Here is a 24590-nt window from a genome sequence, read left to right as displayed (position 1 = left end):
AGCATTAGAACCCATTCCTCCCCGCAGATACCAGCAGGGATCAGTCATTCACTTCAGTGTAACCACTTACGGAAAAGTGTCCATGTGTACGTAGGCAGCCCTAATCAATCTCAGTGGGTGCCAAAAACAAAAAAAGAAAGATGTAACTAGCCTGAAACTAGTTGAGACAAGGAAGAGAATAGTGGGCCAAGGAGGAACTCAGGTGGAAAAAAATGGGGAAAAAAAAAAAACGTAGAAAGGATTGAAGTGTGAGTGCTCACGTGTGGTTATGCTGAGTCTGAGACAGTGTCTCTTGTGAATCTGAGGCTCCCACAGTCTAACTAGTCTAGTTAGCTATCTTGCCCATGGATTTTCCCCGTTTCCCTAATGCTGGGATTGCAGGTGGCTTGTTACATGGTTCCAGTAAAGTACTTTATGTGCTAAACTATGCCTAGTCCCAGGATTTAATTTCTAGAACCAAAAATAATTTGTTTTCATACCAATTTAAAAAAAAAAGCCTAGGACTGGGGATGTAGTGATAGCATGCCAATCACATGTATGCAAGGCCTGACTTTGCAACCCCAGCATTGCAAATATATATCCTTTTTTTTAAACGATCATATCCGTTCTTAGCTGTATGGTCACATTATTGAAGTGCTGGATATTAATGTGAGGAAACCATTGCAAGGTTTCTTTTTCTCCATTTGAGCTGTCCCCAGGCTTCTACCAGCTTAGGCCTTGTACATTAAAAAAAAAAAAGCTTGGAAGTAAAACTGGTTGCTGTGGTCACTTCCTTGGTGCAGGGCGAGTGTCCCAGAAGTCTGGTGGGACTCAACGTGACAGCGGTCCTCTGGCCCTACCTGAGTGTCACTAAAGCTCTTCACAATGTCCTCTGTGGAGGTCATGCATTTAGGAATGATCTGCTGACTTCAGTTGTACCTCCTTAAGTCTGGGATAGTTTTCCTGTCTTTGCTGGGTCCTGATGAGTTGCAGACCAGCTGTTAGGGTAGGGGTGGCTCAGTCAGTGTAGGCTCCCATGTGCATCTGTAGTGTAGGGTCGGATCAACACAAGGGTTTGCTCTGTGCTCATAGCACCTTCTAGCCTTAGTGTGATTTTGATTTGTCTTCTGAACAGTGATGGCTTAGGAAGATGGCTTCCTTCATAATAAAGTTGTTTATCCCTTTGTAACTCTGGTCTGCGGGGAGATCCTTTGAGCCGACGCAGTTGTTCTGTCTCCCTGGCACTTCACTTTCGTGGACTGTCAGCTGCCCTTTCTGCTTCACTCTGTTTTACATGGCAGACAGCTGTGCTCTGTCCACCATGATTTTTATGGTCAGGTTGCTCAGTTCGCCCAGCGGGTGCTTCAGGGTCAGCTCATAGATCTGTTTATGTGTCTTTGCCATTTTTAAGTGCTTTGTCCATTCCTGCTCCAGGCTCTTGGGTTTTCCGGTACTCAGGTACAAGAGTGAGTGTTTAGTGTTGCTGGGATGTCATTGCTTCTGGGCCCAGCCAGTGTACTAGAGATGTTCTCTGTCTCTCTCTCTCTGAAACCTCTACCTTCTATGGATGGAAGCCCCCATGAGTTCAACCTCAGCTGCAGTGGCGTCCCCGTCCTCCACTTAGCTGTCCGTTAGGTCTCCCTGCCTCAGCCTTTCAAGTGGAAGCTACTGCTGTGGTCATCTCCTTAGCCGTACAGCTGCTTGAGTAGTATTTTCCAAATGAATGTGAGGACTGAGTCTTAGCGGGATATTTGTGATAATTACCCAGCAGGAAAAAATTGTGTCTTCTTAGGGAGCAGAATTTTTTTTGTCTCTCTTAAGATTTATTTATTATATGTAAGTACACTGTAGCTGTCTTCAGACACGCAGAAGAGGGTGACAGTTCTCATTATGGATGGTTTGTGAGTCACCATGTGTTTGCTGGGATTTGAACTCAGGACCTTTGGAAGAGCAGTCAGTCTCTCCAGCCCCTCTTTTATTTTTTTTAAGAGCCCGGAACATGAATGTACAAAGCACAAAACAATGACAAAGGACATCAAACAGATCCATCAGCTGACCCTGAACACCTGCTGGGTGAACTGAGCAATTAATCCCAACAATCAAGATACAAAGATATCAGATCTCCGACTTCAAGGCTAGCCTGGTTTATAGAATGAGTATGGCCCAGGACACCCAGGGCCATACAGAGAAAGCCTGCCTTGAAAAACTAAGAATATTTTAAAAATACAAACATGCATATATTTAATATTATATTTATATATCTAAACTAATATTTTATCTTAATGTTTATCAATTAATTAGGCCTTAGTGGTGTAGGCCTTTCTTTAATCCCAGCACTTGAGAAGCAAAGGCTGCAGGGTCTTTCTGAGATTGAGGCCGTCCTATTGATGTAGTGAGTTCCAGGGCAGCCAGGGAAAAGAACAAAACAGCAAAGGCTCTGAGTGGAAGGAGGCTCTGAGGATTGACCGACCCCAGGACTTCTTGCTTGCCAGGCAGGGCTGCAGTGCTCATCTGTGTCTAGTGTTCTCAGAACTCACAGTAGCCCAGGCTGCACTTGGACGCGTGGCAGTCTCCCTGTTAGCCTCAGTATGAGACACCACACCCAGCTAGGCAACCCTTAGTATTTTGTTTGCTTATTGAGATGGATTTCCCTGTAGCCCTGGGTGTCTTAGAACTCACTCTCTAGTCAGAGATCTAGCTGCCTCTCTGCCTCCCTCACAGTTTTATAATTCCCCTTCTAATCCTGAGAAGCGTGACTGAGAGTCAAAGCAATGAATACATTGTGACTAGAGACTAACAAGGGGGCAAGAGAGAGCCTAACTGACTAAGGTGTATGGCTAAGGTGTATGGCCTGAGGCAGCAAACCTTTTCGGGTGGTGCTAGCCATAGGGTTTTTGTAGATGTTCTTCATTAAGTTGAGGAATTTCTCCTTCACAATGCCTTTCATATTTATGTTTTGTCCTTAAGAGTTGTTTTTCAGCTGGGCGGTGGTGGCGCATGCCTGTAATCCCAGCACTCTGGGAGGCAGAGGCAGGCGGATTTCTGAGTTTGAGGCCAGCCTGGTCTACAGAGTGAGTTCCAGGACAGCCAGTGCTATCTCTACAGAGAAATCCTGTCTTGATAAAACCAAAAAAAAAGTTGCTTTTCAAAGGATGACTTTTACCATGCTCCCTTTCCCTGTGTTAGCTGTCATGGCTGACACCAGCTTTGATTCCATGTGTGCTCTGGCTACTGCTTGGAGAGGCACAAGGAAGTGCCAGGCTTCCTTTAACTCTCCCTTGGGTCCCTGCCTTCAGGTTTGCTGAGTGTCCTCCCCTGTCTGTCCGTCCGTCCGTCCGGTCTCATTCCTGTGACATGTGCCACTTTTACTTTCTTGTGTGCACTATATAACACAACTATACTGCCATCGATATTTTTTGGTGTTTTATTTGTGTTTTCTTGCCTTGTGACCTATGGACACAGGGTCGCTAGATGTTTGTGTCTTATTTCTTGTAGCACCATCATCTGTTTTTCAGTTAAAATTAATGTGTATGTAGTCTGATTTTTTTTTTATCATTTTCTTTCTTATTTGCCTTTATTCCTTCTTTCATTCTTTAGATTCAAGTGTTTTCCTCTGGTGTAATTTTCCTGTTTGAGGAACTTTAGGGCTTCATGCTGATGTTCCTGGGAGTTAAGGAGCTGTGTCAGAGGAAGTGACTGTTGGATAAAGGGACTTGGATGTGAAGTCTGCTCTTAGGAAAATATTTGATAATTTGATATTAGAGACAGTCAAAGTCAGTTTGGTCATCCATTATGAAACTCAGGTTCCTAAGCATCTTCTGCGTGTCTGGGAACCCAAATCAGAGGTAATTGTAGGTGTGAAAGCTCATTCTCAAGTTATACTTAGTAGAACTAAAAACAACATCTTTACTTCCTGTTGATCTCACGACTTATGGGATGAAATAAACTGTAGCCACTAAAATGTATGTACACAGAGGCATATGGAAAAAGCAGTTTCTAGAGAGCATGTCTTAAACAATTTTCATGTGTGTATAAAGGTACTTTGTGTTTATTGCACCACTAATTTTATCTCTAGGAGGCAGTATTTTGGTTGGTTTCTTAAAAAAAATAATTACTAGCCAGGCGGAGGTGGCACACGCCTGTAATCCCAGTACTCTGGGAGGCAGAGGCAGGTGGATTTCTGAGTTTGAGGCCAGCCTGGTCTACAAAGTGAGTTACAGGACAGCCAGGGCTACACAGAGAAACCCTGTCTCGAAAAAACCAAATCCCCCCCCCCCAAAAAAAAATTATGTATGTGTGTGTAATGCCTGTGTATATATTTTACCTGTTTGGAATTCAGTTGTGTTTTTTGTTAAGTAAGATCTGTTGTGTTTGTCATTGTCCTGTGCAGTGCAGGGTGAAGTATCAGTTATTCCTAGGATGTTTTCACTTTCACTAGATGCAAATGATGTTTTTTGCACACTTAGTAATGCTCAGTGCCTGTACAAGCGGGGGGCATGGGAACATTGCCCCAGCACCCATGAGAAGGAAAGCCAGGGCCAGCTGCAGCTCAGGGAGCTCTGCAGAGACGGGAGGATCTTGGGAACACTCCGGCAGCAGGCCAGTCTCCCTGAACCCCAGACAGGTGTCAAAGTCATCTGACAATGACCTCTGGTTTCCATGTACACACACACACACACACACACACACACACAATGCTTTTAATAAGCAGAATTACTTTACCTTAGTGCAGTTTATCACATCATCTTAACAGTAGTTAACAGGCATTGCTGAGACTATCTTTGACAGTGTTCTCCCAGCATTTTGGAGGCAAAAGCAGAGGGATTTCTGAGTTCGAGGCCAGCCTGGTCTACAGAGTGATTTCCAGGTAAACCAGGGCTACATAGAGAAACCCTGTCTTGAACCTCCCCCCAAAAAATCAAAACAAAGGGCCTAGAGAGATGGCTTAGCAATTAGGAACACTGATGACTGCTCTTCCAGAAGGTCCTGAGTTCAATGGTGGCTCACAACCATCTGTATAGTGTGTCTGAACCCTCTTCTGGTGTGTCTGAAGACAGCAACAGTATATTCATGTACATTAAATGAATGAATGAATGAATGAATAAATCTTTTTAAAAAACCAAAACAAAAGGAGAAACCCAACTTTTGTGTGTAATAGATGTGTACACACTTTGCTGTCATTATCCACTGAGCAGTCAGTATAGTTCAGCGGGACAGTTCACAGAGCAGTTTAAGGACAGGCTTGTGAAGAGTCTAGAGGTGGCTTAAAGAGCACATGCAGCTTAAGTGGGAACACTGCAGTGCTTTCATTTTGACTTCTGAGGAGGTTCCCAAGATCAGGTCTGAACACATAGCTGCGTGTTTGCATACTGTAATTTGCTCTTAGTTTTAAATTAGGCTTTCTGATGTCACAGAGGGAGCCGTATATTACTTATAACTGGAAGGTCGGGGTGGGTGGGGGTGCTGTATGAATAGCCTCGGGAAATGAGTAGTCTCGAAGCAGGACACTTGCAGCTAGGCACATGCTTTGGGAGAATGCTGGTATACACTGCAGTGATCCAGTGTGCTTCTTAATAGACCTGACAGCATCACACATGTGCACACCAGAAGACATGGCAGAGTTATTTTTAAATGCTGAAAGAAGGCTGGGATGTGGCCCAGTTGTGCTTGGCTTGCTTGCATGTAGTCCAAGCCAGACCCCAAAACACCAAGGAAGAAGAAAAGGAAGAGCCGGAATGGGAGTGACTGTGTGCATGGACAGTCGGGGGTTTGGGGGACTGAACCCAGGGCCTTAAGGAGGCAAAGGATTTTGAGCTAAATCCTTTGTGAGAAGGAAATTTCGGATAGTATTCAGAAATGAAAAAGAATGAACTGCTGGTGTACTTAAAAATTTCATTGTAACAATGTTAAGTTAGACTCAGGAAAAAATATAGTGAAATTCCGGGCAGAAATGACACCACTGGTCACTAGGGAGGGCCTGCCTGTAAAAGCCACAGTGAGAGTTGAGTGTCACCCATGCCAGCCCTCACATCTGAGACCTATCTTAGAAACAGAATTTGGCAGTAACTTTAGGTAGTAGATAAGTGGCCATCATTCAGGAGTTTGAGTGAACATTGTGCTGCTTGCCACAAGTGCCCCTCCACCTTTCTCGGCCACCATCGCCATGCCAAAGCCTTTCTGTGAGTTTGTGCTTACTCTGTGGGTTAAGTGAATGCCTTATATTATAACTGCTGGTTACAACCCATTAAATTGATGGTGGGTTCCAGGCAGCAGTTGGAGAAGGCCCTGAGAGAAGTACTGGCGGGTAGAAGGCCCTAGCGGCTCCTAGCCACTGACCTACTGCACAATTCACAGCTTTAAATAAGGATTGTTCCCGTTAGATGATTCTCAAAGGGGGCAACTGTCAAAGTGAAATGCTGTGTGTGTGTGCGCGCGCGCACTCTAGCAAATATGCATTTGTTGTGCAGGTATATTTTGTGCATGTGTGTAAGTGCACGGCACAGACAGTTTTGTTAAGAGTAGTCTCTGTAATCCTATGTAGAGGACTGACAAAGGTGCTGGAGAAGTGGTTTCTGTTTGTGACCTCAAAGCTGCCCTTTCCCTTAGTCAGAGCTGTTTTTCTGAAGTCTAGATACATGCTGAGTTAATGTTAGCAGAGATTACTACTGAGGGTTGCTCACCTTCAACCTGGCTTGAGGGAAGCAGTATAAACTGACTAGGTCTGACTAGGAGTTCTAGTTCTTACAGAATGTACAGTAGCCTGGTCACTTACTGGATCGTGTGACAGCTCAGGTGACAGGGTTTCTCCTTTTTTCTCCCAGCTTCTCTCAAGCCATGTAGGATTAAATACCATTTAGAAGTGATTTCACTGGGAACGTGGTCCAGTGGGCAGGAGCTTTCTAGCAGAATGAGGGCCCATGCTTGCACTGTAGAGCTGGTGGAAGTCCTGACCCCCAGCCTCATCAGTGTAGCTTGGATGCTGGTCTCTATTAAAGCTTTTCTCAAGTGTCTATAAGAGAAGCTGGGAAATGTGTAGGGGCAGGTTTAGTCTGGCCCTTAGAGGGTTTCACTGAAGTGTATACACTAAGCCCCTGTAATTTAGCATGAAGAAAATAGTTGGTATTTCTTCACAAGAGCTGCCTTCCTCTCAGCTGTATAAATAATGCCTTTGCTCTTGTGGATCAGGTGAATTAAAATCCCTCACTGTGATGATGCTGTTATTGGTGAAGTCTGCAGGACTTTGGAAATTTTACTTGAGTGAAAAACATGACAGTGCTTAGGTCAGAACTCTGGCAGTAAGAAACCAGGGCACTGTCCAGAATGCTGAAGGTTTAGCATAGACTGTAGTAGAGGCCTTAGGAGTGTCACACGAACTCTCTGCACCTGGCTTCCCATCCTCTCCGTGCTCTTCTTGTGCGGCCCGGCCTGCTTCTGTCTCCTTGCCATTCTTTATTATTATTAATTATTTATTATTATTATTATTAACTTTTAATTGATTCTTTATTGTTTCTTGACATCATGCACAACCAATCACACTCATTGTCATATCTGCCCTTTGCCCTTGCAACCTCCACCCAAAAGAAAATAAAAAACAAAGCACAAACTTAAACCAAAATGGCTCAGCGGTTAAGAGCACTGACTACAACCACATGGTGGCTCACAACAATCTGTAAAGAGATCTGATGCCTTCTACTGGTGTGTCTGAAGACAGCTACAGTGTACTTACATATAATAATAAATAGATCTTTAAAAAAAAATCTTGTCACGGAAGCTGTAATGTGTCACAGTGTATCACACGTGCATCACACAGTGTAGTCCATGTATGTTCATGCAGTGAGTCATGGGTCTGGCTTCTGCTACACCATCAATACTGGGACCTCACTGGGACTCCTCTCAGATGTCTTGTTGTTGCGTGTCATGGAGATCCTACAGCTTGAGTTGCACATGGAGTTGTAGAACTGGCCCAGCAGATCATGGAAGCAGTGGATGTGTTTACTTCTCCCCTGCCTTCTGCTTCAGGATCACCCACCGCTGTCCCTGGTTTGAACACTAGGACATACTGCCCCCCCCCCTCACCCTTTCTCCTGTAATCTTGTCACTGGCCTTGACATTCTGGACTTTTAAGATTTTATTGAGGAATTTTCCTCTATAGCCATTCTGCTCTGCCTAGGTCAGTGAAGTTGTAAACATGTGCAGAGGAAACCTTGTAACATAGTATCCTCAAAGCAGGGAAGGAGGGCATCTGTGACCAGAGATACAACAGCAGGCACAGCACTGGCCATCTCACCACACCCTGTGGCCCTCTGTTTCATGAGTGATTTCATTTGCCACCCTGAGTGACCAAGTGTCTCGCATTGGCTCTATTGTGTGCCACTGACATAGACAACAGTGACTCATACTCAGTGCTGACTCCTGTCAGCTGTTGTGGATTCTCCATTGCTCTGTTGGGAAGTACTCTGGGTTATGTCCAGACATTTTAGGGCAGTTTGAGACGGTTTATCCCTGAAGATGCAAAACAGAGACATCTTGGTCATTTTAATAGAGCCAGAATGGACCTTCCAAAAACATTGCAAAGCAGATGATGGAGTTTTGTGTTCCATCTTAAGAATTCTAGGTTTGGGATGGATAGAGCAACCGTCTCTCCTTCTGAGCACAGCCCACACACTTCCCCTTAGTAAGGCTCCACTTAGCTGATAGGTAGAAGCTTCAAAAGGGAAAGCCCAAACATGTATAATCTCCAGTTAATGGGCATCTTTTGAGCCACTAGGTCACCAAAGGGATAATTACACAGTACTTCTTTGTGTAGTAAGATGCAAAAATGGAAAGAAAGCGTGTTCAAAGGCAAGCCAGATTCTTAGTGACTAACAACCCTCTTGTTGAGGAGAAGGCGGGGCAGTCTTCCACTCTTGCTGGGGGAGATGGCAAGGCTATTCCCCAGAACAGCTGTGGAGGGAGAGGTAGGAGGGGGACGCTTGGGGGCCTTGTCACTTGTAATTGCTGGTGGGTAGGATGCATTACTGAACCGGCAGTTGATCTAGGAGACCATTGGGAACTTGTGAGTCTCTGACACAAATTGACTCCAAGTTGACTTGGAGTTTTTTGACACAAGCCATAGAAGAGCAGTGATGAAGGTTACCCCACAAGTTAGCCGCTCTTCAGTCATGCCCAGGCCCCGTTAGTGAAGACTGCATGCTTACTGTTGATTTAGGAAAGCTGATGATAGCTTCCTGACCCAGCATGGCATATGGCAACAAGCCAGAGCTCTTGAGTTTGCATCTCACAGTTTATGTCTTGTAGTCATTTAGGTTTTGTAGAACTTGACATAATTCAAATAACCTGTTTTTCCCCCTTTAGAACACTTCAGTTATGGAAGATCAAAATGAAGATGAGTCCCCAAAGAAAAGTGCTCTTTGGCAGGTAGGCATGATAAGTTAGCAGATGACTGTAGATAAAGCTCTGCCTTGCCTTGTGTCCTCACTGAGAGCAGAGCCCAGCCTCTGTGTTCTATAGGGTTCCCAGACTGAGAAGCCACCTTGCTTGTCCACCGTTTCCTCCCCCGTGAGGTGCTGTCCCCTTTCAGCTCAGTCCCCTTTCCTTGATCTCTTTCCCGCTGAATCTCCCAGGCTTTGGTGGGGTCTGGGAAGCACACAGGCCTTCATGGGTCAGTGTTTGCACTAAGCCTGCTGGTGAGGACATGAGTGAAGGCACAGCATATAAAGAAAGTGACCTGGGCTCCTGTGGAAACTACAAGGAAACTACTAGTTAGCTACAAGAGTGCTTGCCCAACAAGCCTAAGATGACATAGACCAAGGTTAAGTAACAGCAGCAGGGTTGGTCTGGGCCACCAGGGTGGGGGTGGAGTGGGCTCCGATAGCAGCTGGAAATTAGCTCCTAAGCACGCATATGCCTCCTTGTCTTTTGAACATCATGTATAAAAAGAACATGCCGACCTTCTTCCACACTGCCTCGCCACACTGCTCTTCACGGAGATCCTCTAGCTTACAATGGCTCCCAGGTCCTTAGCATCCAGGTTCCTTCATCTGTTCAGCTCCTCATTGGTTACTCAGTGGGGAACTACATGGTAAATGAAATAATAACCTTTTTGCCCATCAAAGTCAGAAAGTGGTGTGAAAACACAGTGATCTAGGGAGCAAAGCACAGATGCAGGCTATTATTCTGTTTAACCAATTCTGGAAAACTGTCAGCAGACATTGAGTAAGAGGATGAGCACATGGAGTCTGTCAGATCCCACAGTTGGCATTTCCATGTGCAGCCTGGCTTTGTCCTGGTGATTATGTTCACAACACCATAAAACCCTGCATATTTCACCTTTGGTCCTTCCCATCATTTTCAAAGCTGCCAGTGGTTAATCTGTATTTAAAAGCTGGACTGTAACATCCACACTGCAGTGCTTCTGTGCAGAAAGATATGTTGTGATTTGCTTGTAGGTAGACATGACTATTTTCTTGTTACAATGCTGTGGTACTGTTATGCTTAAAATAACATTGATAACTCCTTTTATGTTTATCCTTTTATATTTGATATTTTATGTAAGATGTCCTTATATCTCCCTTTATATTTGCTAATATTTATCACAACAAGGAATTTTTACTTTGTCTCAAGTTCTTCAACAACTTTTAGAATGCTTGTTCAATGCTGCCCTCTGGTGGTAACAGCTGCTGTTGTTGAATTATCCCTCACTCTAGGAATTGGGGGTGGCGTGGAGAACTGGAAATGGATGGTTAATGTAAATTAAGTGGAAGGTGTGTGCTTTCTGATCTTGCCTGTAAATACAGAGAAAAACAAACTTGAGATATGAAATTAAAAAGATTCTTGTTAAGGACAGTCAGAATTTTCCTTTGAAGTTTACAAAGATTCTCTTTTGTGCATATGTTTAGTCTAGTTTAATATGAGAACACACTATTTACAAGAGCTCTTTATTCCATGGCATATATTGGAAACAAGTTTCTAATGGAAGTAAAGGCCATTTGTAATTCACCTCTTCAGGTCTGATTCCTCTAGGGTCTTACTTTCTGTTAGTGTATGCTATCAGAGGAGGCGGTACATGCCTTTAATTCCAACACTCAGGCAGAGGCAGGTGGATCTCTGACCAGCCTGGTCTACAGAGTGAGCTCCAGGACAGCCAGGATCACTCAAGAGACACCCTGTCTCAAAAATCAAACCAAACCAAAGAACTAATGTTGTTTTTAAATAGCATTATAATGGTTGTGGCTTTGAGTCTAGGGTTGTAGACTGTCATTGTTATGGTGATGGGGGAGGGCAAGCGTGCTTGCACAGATGTGAGTATGCAGATGTGCCTGGACATTGTCTTCCAGCAGTTATAGCCATCAGAACTATTAGGAGAAAATTAGGGTCAAAACTATTAGGAGAAAATGGAGCTTTATAGATTGATTAACTTTTAGGCCCCCTCTTCTCTTTAGAAAGGGGGGGGGCTTCTCAGTGTGATCCCCTAGACTTGGCAGCACTTAGGAACTTAAAATACAGATCCTGAGGCTCTCATCCAGACAGGCAGAACCAGAATCTGTGTTAACAGGCACTCAGCTACTCTAATGCGTGCCCAGGTGTGAGAACCATTAGTAATGCACATTAGCCTAACCCTACTCTGGTGTGCATTGCTCATGGTGCCTGTGGTCAGCTGCAGTCTAAACATACTAGATGAAAAATTTCAGAAGTATAGATGGGGGAGAATGCATGTACAATATTGTTTTAAGTATTGGCAATAATTTTTGCTATGCATAATTTATAAGCTCTGCTGTATGTATGTATGTATGTATGTATGTATGTATGTATAGGCAGTATTTGGGTCCATGGTTTCAGGCATTTACCTAAGGTCTTGGAAATATCTTGAATATAAGAGAGATACTAACTTTTAATTTTGAGGAAGTGGAGACAGCTACTACTAGCCAGGTAGATGCTGGCTTATCAAGGTGGGCATTTAGTGCCTCTAAGATGACTGTTTCCAAATGAGTTATCTAATGGTGGAGTGGTGGTATAGCACGCACTGAGGAATGGTGAGCTAAGACACCTGTCAGCTTTAGAAACAGCTGCAATATCAGTAGGTTAAATTCATAGTACAAAAGGTATTTCTAATGAAATTGATTAAATGCTTTTCTGGCTAATTATTGTTTGTTTTTCCAAAACAGATAAGTAATGGAACATCATCTGTGATTGTCTCCAGAAAGAGGCCATCAGAGGGGAACTACCAGAAGGAAAAGGACTTGTGCATTAAGTACTTTGACCAGTGGTCTGAATCAGATCAGGTGGAGTTTGTGGAGCATCTGATCTCCCGGATGTGTCATTATCAGCATGGACATATTAACTCTTACCTGAAGCCCATGTTGCAGCGGGACTTCATCACTGCTTTACCAGGTAGGGAGCTGCACTTGGCAGTTGTTGGGCAGGGCACGATGCCTAGTCCTCGAACCTGGCAGTGCTGAGTGGCAGTGAGTACATTGTGAGCCTCATTTTTGAACAGACACTGCATTTGTAGTTAGGTTTAATCCTTAAGTGCCATATAGTAAATACAGTAGATGAATTTCTAGGAAATTCACAGGCCACTTCTGTGATTGGTTTTGCTGCGAATTAAAGGTCAGTGCTGTTGCTTTATTTAGTTGCTTTTCTATTTTTAAAGACACACGATTTTGGTATGTCGACAGTCTGTACTTTACATGTAATTTTAAAATATATAGAGCTGAGTATGGCAACACACACACACACACACACACATAATTCCTTAAGTCTGAATTTTGGCAAGCCTCCAAGAGTTGAGATTGTTCCCTTGTTTGAAGTGACGGGAACGGCCAAGAAACCGAGGAATATTTGTTGTGTATTTGTGTGTATTTGTTAATTCATTCATTCATTCTTTCTCTCTCTCTCTCTCTCTCTCTCTCAATTCATTTATTTTATGTGTATGAGTATCTGCATGTATATCTGTGTGCCATGTGGTTACCTTGTGCCCATGGAGGTCACAAGAGTGTTGGGTACTCTGGAGTTAGAGGTGGGTGCTGGAAACCAACCTGGGTTCCCTGCGAGCAGCATGGGCTACTAACTGGGCCATTTCTCCAGCCTGTTCATGTTTGTTGACACCGCTTCTCTGTCTGCTCCTTAGTGAAGCCGTGCCATCCTCTCTCATGCGTGTGTGCCCATGTGTGCCATGGCTAGTTTTCTGGTTAAGTTTTAGTTGTATCTAAGACAGTTTTAGTCTTGAGCAAAGACTTTAAAAAAAAAAAAGTACAGAGAGCACTTGTTCCTGCCTGTGCCCGGGTCTCCCACAGCTCAGCGTCTGTGCTGACATCGTCCTGCTGCCTTTGGTCACTGGTGAACCATCATTCCCTAAATCCATAGTGGAAATTAGAATTCCCTGTTGGGGACATCGGCTGGGTGAGGTGCACACCTGCGCCGATCACTCTCAGGGAAAGTATTTAACTTCACTCTGCTTTGGGTTTTAACAACTTATACTTTTCTCTCTCAGTTTGAAATCATTTGAAATCTCCTCAGATGTAGAGTTCTGGCTTGTGAGAGAATGCTGGTTCTCCACTGATGGTCAGTGCAGCTGTCACTGTGCCTCGCCAGCACAGGTCTAGGGACCTCCCAGGACAGTGTTACTGCAGCACCCCTGCCTCAGGAACAGCAGGTTTTCATAGCACAGAGCTGTGCTTCTTGCCTGGAACTTGCCTGGGCTACAAGTGACAAGGAAGCTTCTAATGCACTCTTCTTTCAGAAGTTGTGTGTTTATTTTCTAAACAGAGAGTATGAAGAATATTTGAGAGTTAGCTGATAAAAGGCTTGACTCTGCAGATCTTTCAATGACAGAGTGGCGGACTGTCTTCCAATAGTTGTCCTCTGTATGTCTAGAAAAGCAAATAGGAACCCTTTCCACCTAGGATTCGAACATTAATTGCTTAATCCAATTTCTCATTAGACAGAAGGACAGAGATCAGAAGAACCGGAGGGCATTCTTCCCTAGGGTACCGTGCTTGTTTGCCATGTGCTGTTATAAAATGACGGTGGGCAGACATCGGTTCAACGTTAGCACAGAGGATGAAATCACTCAGTTGGGATTACTCTGGGAGAATCCTTAACTTGATCATGAGAAATGTATCATAACTGTCTTTGTTTGCTGTCTATTGTTTTGATCAAGGATCATGTTAACAAGCAGCTTAGAAAGGAAAGGGTTTATCTCACCCTGCAGCCTACAGTCCTTCACTGAGGGCAGTCAGGGCAGGAGCTGAGCAGAGACCACGAGGACCTCTGCCTACCAGCCGTCCTACTGGCACACACCGTTTGCTTTCTTTGCTCTAGCCTTTGTCAAGATGATAAAAAACCTAGTCAGGACAGTAACCCAATTCACATTTAGTTCTGGAGAATGAGAAGGAGAGAAGGTGAAGGTGAATGGATTCTTGTGCACCTCTGTACGTTGCTGGAACTAACTCTCCTGTACCAGAAAAGGACAAGGAAGCCTTTCAGGTCACTGATTGTCCTGTTCCTCATCAGTGACTACTAACGAATGAGGCCAAGCCTCCATCCTTTCAAGAAAATCTGGTTATTGTTTGTTACTCTTGTTTTGGTTTTATTTTTTTCTCTCTAATTTGCTTTCCAAATGGTATAGATGTAGGCAACTGCCCCTTATGTTTACAGACTAACCACAAGGTGGCACTGTTGAAGTGCCCGTGATAGTTTCCAGCCGCCCCTTCTGGGGTGTGCACAGCCTTGGAGAAGAGGCATAACAGATGAACATGTGTTATGTATATAAATATGGTTAGTATAATTGCATACAATTCAGTTTTCATTACAGTGAATTTTAAGGCATTGTCCATATCTCTGTTAACGTGGAATTTTGTGGTATTGAATGTTATATGAAATGAATGGACTGTTGGCTGGGACATGGAAATATTTCTGTTAAAATGCTATTTGTTTTAACAGGATTTGATTTGAACATATATACATATGTCAGTATGTTTCATACACGAGAATCTAATAGCCATGGACAAGCTGGCCCAGCTGGTTGTGTTGGTGACTAGTAGACTTCGGTTAAACCTGGCATTAGTTCTTTGCCCAGCCCTATGCTGGTAGAGCATTATGGGGAAGAGAGGTCTGTACACACTTGCTTAGGTTTACTATGATTTAGAAAGCTTTGAGTCATTGTCCAGTCATTCAGTAAGTATCTGGAGTTTGGAGTTTGGTTGTGAAAAACATTAGTTCTAAAAAACTGAATATAGTCTTGGCTTTTTAAAAAATGCTTACTGTGAACATTGTACCTGTCAGTATAAGAAAAGTGGAAAATGTTTGTGGTCTCTGGCTCCTTTTGGTTCAGTGGAAAAAGTGATAATTATGATACGCTTTTCTAAAAATCATGGTAAATGTTTAGTCTGCAATGTCAGTTTCTGCAGGCTAAGTTTGTGGTTTGTAAGAACTGTTGTTAAAGGGAAAATGTATACTGTTTAAAAGAGAGGCAGATTGTACTTCAAAAAGATGATAAGTCTTACTGATCAGTTTGGTGAGGTATCTGCATGATTAAAATGTTGAAGTGCTTAGCTTCCTGCCCATGGTTTATTCATCTGTCTAGCCCCCAAGTAAGGACAGAACCATCACAGACTATAAATATGATAGACCAGATTAAAGGTCACAGGGACAGTAGGAATGAGCTGTGGCTTCAGGTTGGGTACAGGGCCACGAGTGGGGAGTGTGAGCACTGGAATTAGAGAGCCCGGGGGCTCCAGTCTCAGACCCCACACACAGTAGCCCATCCACATCTATGGAGGTGCAGTGTTAACCTAGGAGTATGGGGGCACTAAAGACTGTGTCTGCAGTGTGCCTACCACCTAGTGGGTATGGCATGGAATGGTTTTCACTTCGTCATTGGTTTTCTGGGTAGTTTAATGGGAAGCCTTGCCTTTGTGACCTACTCTTATTTTCACATTTTAGCCCTTAGAGTCACACATAACCAAGAAAGGCTTCTGCAGTGGTTGTAGGTGGTTGTTTTATTTTTAAAAGACAACTTTGGTTATTTTATTTATAAAATATTTTTATTTTGAAGCAAGGAGCAGCAGAGGTGGGGATTGGGGGTTTCTTTACAGCTGCTCTTGGAGGGTCTCTAAACTACGGGAAGTTACTGATCTAAGCAGCTGTGTTAAGCTGGTCTCACCAAGGCCATTGAGCTGACATCACACATGTGAGGTTCATTTTGATGTGGTAGTTTTTACATGTTGAACTTTGAAATTGGTGCCTTTTAATTGTTTGAGTTTACTACTGACATTTCCTGGATTCTCATGAGGTGCCTGCAGTTAACCCCAGAAGCACTCTCAGAAATGTGCCTGCATGTATTCTGCTGAGGTAGTGATGTGTCCTCGTGTTGCCTTGGGGGGGAGGGGGGGAGGCTCCATCATCATGATGAAGTGATAAGAGCCAGACACACTGCTGAGGAAAATGCTGAGGAAAACACTGCAAAGCCCTTTGGCCCTGGCTAAAGATCGCCTTGTGTTTGTTCCATAACCTCTTTTTCCTCAGTGAACTTGAAACCAAAAAGTTGCAAGGTTTGTAAGGCTCTTCTCTTCAGTGGACTGAGGGCTCAAAACACAACTTCTTAAAACATTTTGGGAATATGGGGCTCAGAATTGAAGTTAGCTGGTTTTGCTAGTAGAGATGGGCATTGTTTTCTTTGTGGATGAAGACTTTGGTAGCCTCTTCAACATTCATAGCAGCTAAGAAGACTGGAGGGGAGAGGAAGGGAGGGCAGGGGACTAAGGGCATTTATTGAACACCTGTTATATATCTATCTGGCCCTTTAAATCTCCTTGTAGCCTTCCCAGTGGACTTGAGATTCCCAGATTCCTTCCCTGTAAAATGTGGATATTGCAGATTATGTGAGATAACTTCTTGCAGCACTTAATATTGTTCCCATGTTATGGACTAATGATATTAAATGGCTACTCACATAGCAGTTGACTATGTAAACCTGGTTGTCTAGTTTGACAGCCATTGCATTTCCGTAAGACTAAATCCCCTCACCTCCTGTAAGGGGTAGTAACCAAAGGAAAGGAGTCTAACCCTGGGTGTCACTAGGGCATTGTTTAAGTGATCCCAGGGCATTTGAAAGAGGATATATGTAAGGGATTTGCTTATGCACAAGCTTATTAATGGCTTAGTTGTGTGAGTAATCAGTGAAGAAGAAAGACCCACGGCTGCTAAGGTGCCCTTGCTGTAAACCAGGAGTCCCCCATTTGTCAGAATCAGGTGACGTTTCTAAGATGGATTCCTAGGCAGCCTCTTCCAGAGGCTGCTTCCGCAGGAAGTGTGAGGGATCCATTCTCTGGCTGTGCTTTTGAAAGTCAGTGACCCTAGTTGATTCCAGTGCAGTGCATGGCTTTAGGATCTAGTAGGATTTAGTAGAGGTTCGAATGCTGTAATCTTGGTTCTTCCCAGGTCATGGGAACCCTGCCACCAAGACCTGGACAGGCAGCTGTCTTTTAATGCACGTTTTCCTTGCTATTTATCTTGCTTTTTCCAAGAATAGAGGATTTGAAAGGGGAATGTTAGATCATGTTTCTAACCAATTAGGAGGATCCAGTTAGTAGGCGACGTTCATGGAGTCATATAAAGTGACCGTTGACATCCTGTGTGGGAGGAATCCAGTGAGCCCCCAGCTTTTAGAGAAATGCAAGAAGAACTATGTATGTTACCCTGTGGCTAGAGAAATGTGATTAAACATGATTTTAATGTGATTATAGTTGGGATAAGCCATGGCAGCTGAGAGATTCTGTAATTTGAATCCATAGTTGTAGCTGTGGCATGGAGAGGCAGGCAGACCTGTGCAAGCGACTACACACAGGAGAGGTAGGAGGGGGCACATGAGCATGTGGCTCACAGAAGATGTCTGGACTTGGAGAATGCTATCAAGAACAGAGCTGGAGTTCATTCATGTCAGCTTGTCCAGACAAGGAGAGTTGAAGACAGTATCCAGCCATCTGGAGGGGAGTCACAAGGAATATAGGGATAATTTGCTGGAAGCATATGGCAGCATGGTCTATTTCCACTCTGGTTTTACCAGTTCTTTCTGTCTCTTAATAAAGGAAAGAAAAGGTGCAGCCCAGAAAGAGCCTGGGCCTAATGTTCAGAACTGGGAAGCTCTGAGAAGTGACTGAGTGTTGGTGCCGCTGGGCTTGCAGTCCTGCCTGATGATGTCCAGAGCATCATCAGGACTGGGGGAGGTATTTGTAGGATGCAGCTCATCTTGATCTAAAAAGTTAATTGGCACCTGAAAAGATTAGGAAGGGTAGATAATGTTCAAAAGGGTGAATGTAAGATCTGAAAAATCTCTTGGGTAAGGGTAAGAGCTGGCAGTTAATTTGTTAATAATGTGTTTTGTGATTTGTCTTCAAGGAGCATGGATTGAACCGAAAGGTTGCAAAGCCAGTAATTAGCACTAAGAGGGAGGGTGAGTGAGCAGATTCAATTGGCTCCTCATCTGGGTCATCTTACCACAAAAAAGTCAGAAGAATGATCCAAAGATGGCATTGTCTTCCTGGGAGATTCTCCAGATGTCCCCATGGACTGAAGTGACTAGACTGGACTATTTAGATGTCTTACAGAGCTGGTCGCTGAATTTTGGGACCCTGGAGTATTGTCAGGTCTGTCAGGAATAGCCTGCAGGGGAGAGCCCTGTCCTGGGTGCTGTCCTTGGTTCTGATTCATTTCCTATGCTTGTACTCAGCTGTGGGGAAAGATAGTCTGCTCTTTGTGTAGGTCTGCCGAGGAATACCCCTTCTGGATGCTAAAAACCAGAATTCTAGAGACTGCAGTAGCTAGGTCACATGGAAAATTTGAAGCTGAATTATAGTAGGGATAAACTGACCCTACCCGGCCGGTGGTCACATCTAGAGTGAAAGGGAATTGCTTTAATAGCAACTGGGGAGAAGGACATAGATTTTCTTTTAACTTGTAACCATCTCAGGAGTCTGCTGTGCTGTGGCCATTAGGGGAAGCACACCATTCTTTGATTATATTCAGGTAAACAGGGGAGCATTGGGGCTGTGCAGTCTCAGGATAGGGCTAGGCTCTCCCCAAGATCTAGTCCAGGGTAGTGTTGGCATAGGAAAGGCTTGGCAACTGTCATCAACAGTGTGACCTTGTCATTCTGAGACATAAAGGCAATCCCCATATGTAATGCATGCTCCTTCCTCCAACTAAAATGTCAGGCATGGGCCCCACTACATGTGGGTTGGAAAGAATTCCTTGTGTGTCAGTTTGTGTTGACACTGTCACAGCCAGTGATCCTTGTCGATGCTCCGTAGAGAAGGAAATGGGGGCAACAACTGCTGCTAACTGAGGCAGGGTTGTTTCAGTGTTTGCTTTGTGTCATAGAACCAGCAGTATGCAGTGAACTTGGGACGTGGAATTTGAACGTTCCACGCTTGGGGATGAGCTGTGTTTTTTCTAGCTGCAGAAGAGACAAGAAGTACAAGAAGGAATATAACAGAATGTAACAGTGCTTGGTGATCTTCCATGGCAAGGCTCTTGAGTGAATTTCCTTGCAAAGCCCTTGCCTTTTTCTTTTACTTATCTCTGCTGTGTGTGTGTGTGTGTGTGTATGTATGTGTACGTGTGCATGTCTTACTATGTGTATCTACACTACTCCTGTGGAGGTGAGAGGACAACATTGGGAGTTGGTTGTCTCCTTCTATCTGGGTTCCTTGGGTCTATAAATTAAACAGGCTCTTCCCCAAAGTCCTGAAGTGAGTAATCATGTGGCAGTTGCTTTAGAGGGGTCTTACCCGTCTGCTCAGAACAGAAGAAAAGTTTTCTGTCAGAGGGAAATGAGATTGACATGAACACTTTCATTTTTAAAGATTTACTTATTTTATTTATATGAGTCCACAGTAACTGTCTTTAGACATCCCAGAAGAGGGCATCGGATTCCATTACAGATAGATGGTTGTGAGCCACCATGTGGTTGTTGGGAATTGAACTCAGGACCTCTGGAAGAGCAGTTAGTGATCTTAACCAGTGAGCCCTCACTCAAGCCCGATACGTCGTATACTTTTAATTCTTCACTTGCCTCATTCTTCCTTTTGGCCCCGTGGCTATGGAGAGTGCACCTTGGAGGATGGCTTGCTGCACGTGAAGGCCTGTAAAGGTTCGACAGAAAAATAGGCTCGGGGCTCTGGAAATTCCCAGGACAGCTCTCACAGCAAGAGCAGCGGCTGGCTGCACCAGTTCCTGAGCCTTGCCAAGCCTTGCTCCTGCATGTTGTACCAGCCTCAAAGTTTACTTAGTTTTCACTTTAAAAGAAGGGCTGGTCTCTCCATTTCTTTTCATTGCTTTTCTTTTTTGTAGAGCAAGGCTTAGATCACATAGCAGAAAACATTCTTTCCTACCTGGATGCCAGGTCTCTGTGTGCAGCAGAACTGGTGTGTAAGGAATGGCAGCGAGTGATCTCAGAAGGGATGCTTTGGAAGAAGCTGATTGAGAGGATGGTGCGCACCGACCCTCTCTGGAAGGGTCTCTCAGAAAGGAGAGGCTGGTAAGTACTTGGGGAGGGGGAGGCTTGTGAATGTGTCAGTCTTTTTAAACAAGGAAGAAAAATGATAGGTTAAAGCTGTTAGAATTTCCCCTTCTGACATGGGTTTGTTACAAAGTTTTTAATACTTTAAATGGGTGGTACATTCATCTTTTTAAAGCTATAATTTATGCTTTTTCTCATCACAAAAAGGTAACGAAAAATGTGAGAGTTGGAGCTAGAGAGATCCCTCAGTGAATAAGAACATTCAGAGGACGTTGGTTCAATCCTCAGCAACTACCTGGTAGTTTACAATATTCTGGTGCTCCATTTCCAGAGGAAATGCACTCTGATGCCCTCTTCTGGTCTCCATGAGCACCAGGCACACAGACATACACAAACAAAACCTCCATACATAGAACAAATTTTAAAGGAAAATATGAGTCTAGTAATGTTCCTTGTTTGTATTTTAATTGCCAGGGATGGAAGCAGCTGCTCTGTCACAGCAGCCTGAGTTAATGTCCTTTGTGTTAATCTCTGCTCATGGGGAAGCATGGAAACCCAATGTAGGCTCTCCAGGGAAGGAAGCCTGTGAGCTTAGATGCAGTTTGATGGTCCTGTGAAAATGTCAGCCACTCTGCGCAGTCAGCACAGAGCATTACAGAAGAGGCACAGGCCTGCGGAGGTGGAGCAGGGTGAGGGTGGCTGCAGTTTCCTGATGGGAGCTAAGGCGTCTCAAGCTTCTGTTCATGTGCTGCGTCCGACATCGAACACAGCCTCCCGAGGAAGGCACAGTCCTAGGGAGGCAGACTGAGTGCAGCTAATGGGCACGAGGAGTTTTGAAAAGGGATAACAAACTAATTGTTGTCTTGATGCTAACTCTAGCATGATTTTTTCATTTTGTAGTGGATAAAACCATAAAAATATATTTGATAGTGAAAGCACAAAGTCCAGTGAAGGTGCACAGCTTCAAAATGCCTATTGTAATTTTTTAAGAGGTTCTTTAAAATGTGTAGATTTTGTGACTGGTTCTTTTCAGTGTGTCCTGTTTTTTATTTGCAAGTTTTTACTGATAAAGTTTGGGGGGGGGGGAGCTCTAAAATTAGAGTTTAATTATTTGTGTGATAGTACTCAGAAAATAAAAGACCAGCATCGTGCCAGAACTAGATTGTCTCTACCATGGAAACTATAGTTTGTTAGAAACCTTCCTTTTGAACTGTTAACACTCAGTGCAAGGAAAAGACATGAAGTGCAGGCTGTCCTTATAAGCATGCTTAAGTAAAATCTCTACTTTTATGTGCAAAAATGTAACATCTGTTTGTTTTCATTTGCCAGGGATCAGTACCTGTTTAAAAACAGACCTACAGATGGCCCTCCCAACTCATTTTATAGATCGTTATACCCAAAGATCATCCAGGACATAGAGGTAACTGCTTACTTAATTGCCTCTCCATGGGAGCTTATTCGCAGCTTTTTATATTGTTTATACATAAAGTTCTATACAAAAATTTATATTGTTTTCTAAGCCCTTTTGTTCTAAACTCATGGAACTCATTTTTAAAAGTTGAGTTTTGGAAATAAATATCACAGTGTGTAATCTTTAGCTGTTTTTCAGAGCCGGTTATGCTTTTTTATAGAAATACAACTTTTCTAAAATGCTTCTGTAAGGCTGCAAGTTCATTAAAACCTTAATCCAAGATAAACTATTATTAAACTGTTCTTTTAGGTGTACATTACTTTTATATTTTTGAGCCATCTTTGTGAAAGGCATGTGTGTAGTCTCCTTAAGTCATGCATAGTTTTTCATACAAATGGCTTCAGCTACTCTAAGGCGTTATGGAGTAGGCTTTGTAAAGCAGGTTATGCTTTGGGGCCGTTGTGAAGTTGAGTGTAACTTCAGTGACCAGCTTCTGGGCTTTTGCTAAGAGCTCTGAGCCGTGTTTGATATTGTCAGCGTATTCTAATATACTTTTTTTATTAAGCTCTTTCTCTTAAACCAGGATAGACACACGCACAGGGACTTCTTCATTAACTCTGTCACATATGTCTCGTCTGTTCTTAGTTTCTCTACTGTTTCCTCTTTGGCAGTAAAGTTGAGCCTTCGTTGACCAGTGCTGTATACATAAAGTTACAGCCAGTTTCCAAACTGTGAAGTAATCCTCTTCCCCAGGTGATGAACATAAAAGTTACTGTGCCAGAATTTGTTAATGGAGAAACGTGCCTTTGTGGAGTTCATCACCGCCCCTTCTCAGGCAGATGTGAACTAATGGATCCATCTCTCTTTAATGGTTCATCTGTGTGTGACCGGATATCATTATTTAAAAGGGGAAACTCTTTATCTTGAGTGTATGCTCTCTAAACAACTTAAAAACTAACCTTTTAGGGAGGGCTCAATAATTTTAAACCATTGCCACATAAAGTTTAAGAATTAATTGACCTATTGTTCAAAACTTGGACTAATGTCCTGCAGTGCTTAGCAGGCGACATGGAGCAGACTGTCATCCATGTTAGGGTTTGTGCACTTCAGGAGGGAGCGGCTGCTCTAGTACAGTGTGTACGCACAGCTCAGAAATGCCCTTGAGATACTTACTCTCCTACTTTCCATGAGTGGTCTGGAGAAAGCATTCCTTCTGAGGGATGTTGGTTAAAGCCGTTCATTAATAAACAGGAATTCGGGAGAACCTTTCTATTTGATCGAGGTTTGGTGATGTAGATTATTTTATTTAGTCGTCATGACTACCATTATAATTGACAGTATGACAGCACTTACCATAAACATTTCCTCAGGCTGAAAAAATACTTTAAAGCTAGCAAAGGAGGCAGATGTGATGGGAAATGGAGTCTTGGGGAAATGCTGTTTGATATAAAACCTCTGCATCACGGTGGTCTTCCCAGTGGTTCTTAAAGTGTGGTTTGGGAAAACCCACTGCCTGGCCACAGAGTCTCCTTCAAATTTTTGTGGCTAAGTTTCTTAGTATGAGGGATGACGCTTATACTTCAGTGTACTCACTAATAGTAATAGTGACAGAAACTGTGTTCCACTAATAGGACACTTACTTATACCAGATACTTTGTTTAGTAGTTTAGAGCATAACTTCTCATAGGATAGTCTAGGCACCCTGAAAAATAGGTCAAGTCCACACTGAAAATCTAAGAAACATGGGCCGACAAGATAAACTGTTAACCTTGTATCACAGTGAGTGGCACAGCCCATAATCAACCACATAGTCTCACAGACACAGTATTGAGTGTTACAGTCCACAGCTATCCACATACTGTCACCAACAGTTACTGAGTGGTAGAGCCCAGGACCAATCAATCATATAGGCTCTGGCTCTTCATACAAGAGCTTTGCAGTATGGATCAATGGCACCACCTCTGAACAGAGCTCCACTCTGTTTTAGGAGTGTGCTGTGTTTTGTTAAGGCGGGCATAAATGTGGAAGTTTTCTCTGATCCATATCTGGGAGGCACACAGATGTGACCCATATCTGGGAGGCACACAGATGTGACCCATATCTGGGAGGCACACAGACGAGCTTGTCCATAATGACTGCTGTGAAAGTATCACCTGTTGCCGGGCAGTGGTGGCGCACGCCTCTAATCCCAGCACTTGGGAGGCAGAGGCAGGTGGATTTCTGAGTTTGAGGCCAGCCTGGTCTACAGAATGAGTTCGAGGACAGCCAGGACTACACAGAGAAACCCTGTCTCGAAAAAACCAAAAAAACCCAAACTAAAACAAAAACTATCACCTGCAGGACATAGTGATTCTCACTCTTATACTCTACTGTGAACTGTGAGGGGGTTTACACAGATAATTACAATAATTTTATAAGGTCTGTATCATGCCATATCGTATTGTATCATATATCATTGAAGGACACAGAGGCTAAAGAAGTTTTAGGGTGTGTTACATAGAAGAGGTGGGCTTTCAGCTGAGGTCTGTTTAGCCCTGGCCTTACAGTTAGTTGTTTGCTATTTCCAAAGTAGAACATTCAAGAAGTGAAGGGGAAAGGCATATTTGATTCTGTAGACTTGTCTTCCTCTGAGGATGTGGACCCTCAGCACCTTGACTATTGAGATGAAAGAGATCCCTT

At 43.6% G+C, this 24590-nt stretch overlaps 1 protein-coding gene across 4 annotated transcripts in view; it reads left to right on the top strand.

Moving 5' to 3' along the window:
- Positions 1-24590, top strand: part of Fbxw11 (F-box and WD repeat domain containing 11) — an 88349-nt gene that overhangs the window by 44554 nt on the left and 19205 nt on the right. For 2 of the 4 annotated variants that reach the window (XM_052194948.1, XM_052194947.1), the window contains 4 exons: positions 9334-9396; positions 12144-12369; positions 20332-20518; positions 21830-21920. In XM_052194948.1, the coding sequence (XP_052050908.1) occupies positions 9346-9396; positions 12144-12369; positions 20332-20518; positions 21830-21920 (555 nt within the window). In that variant the 5' untranslated portion in view covers positions 9334-9345. The remainder of the gene's footprint in view (positions 1-9333; positions 9397-12143; positions 12370-20331; positions 20519-21829; positions 21921-24590) is intronic. The other 2 variants (XM_052194949.1, XM_052194950.1) reach the window with 1 other exon arrangement.

Source organism: Apodemus sylvaticus, chromosome 10 (assembly GCF_947179515.1).
Source record: "Apodemus sylvaticus chromosome 10, mApoSyl1.1, whole genome shotgun sequence".
Lineage (NCBI taxonomy): Eukaryota > Metazoa > Chordata > Mammalia > Rodentia > Muridae > Apodemus > Apodemus sylvaticus.
The sequence above is the reverse complement of the archived record's forward strand: the minus strand, read 5'-3'. Positions and strand labels throughout refer to the sequence as shown.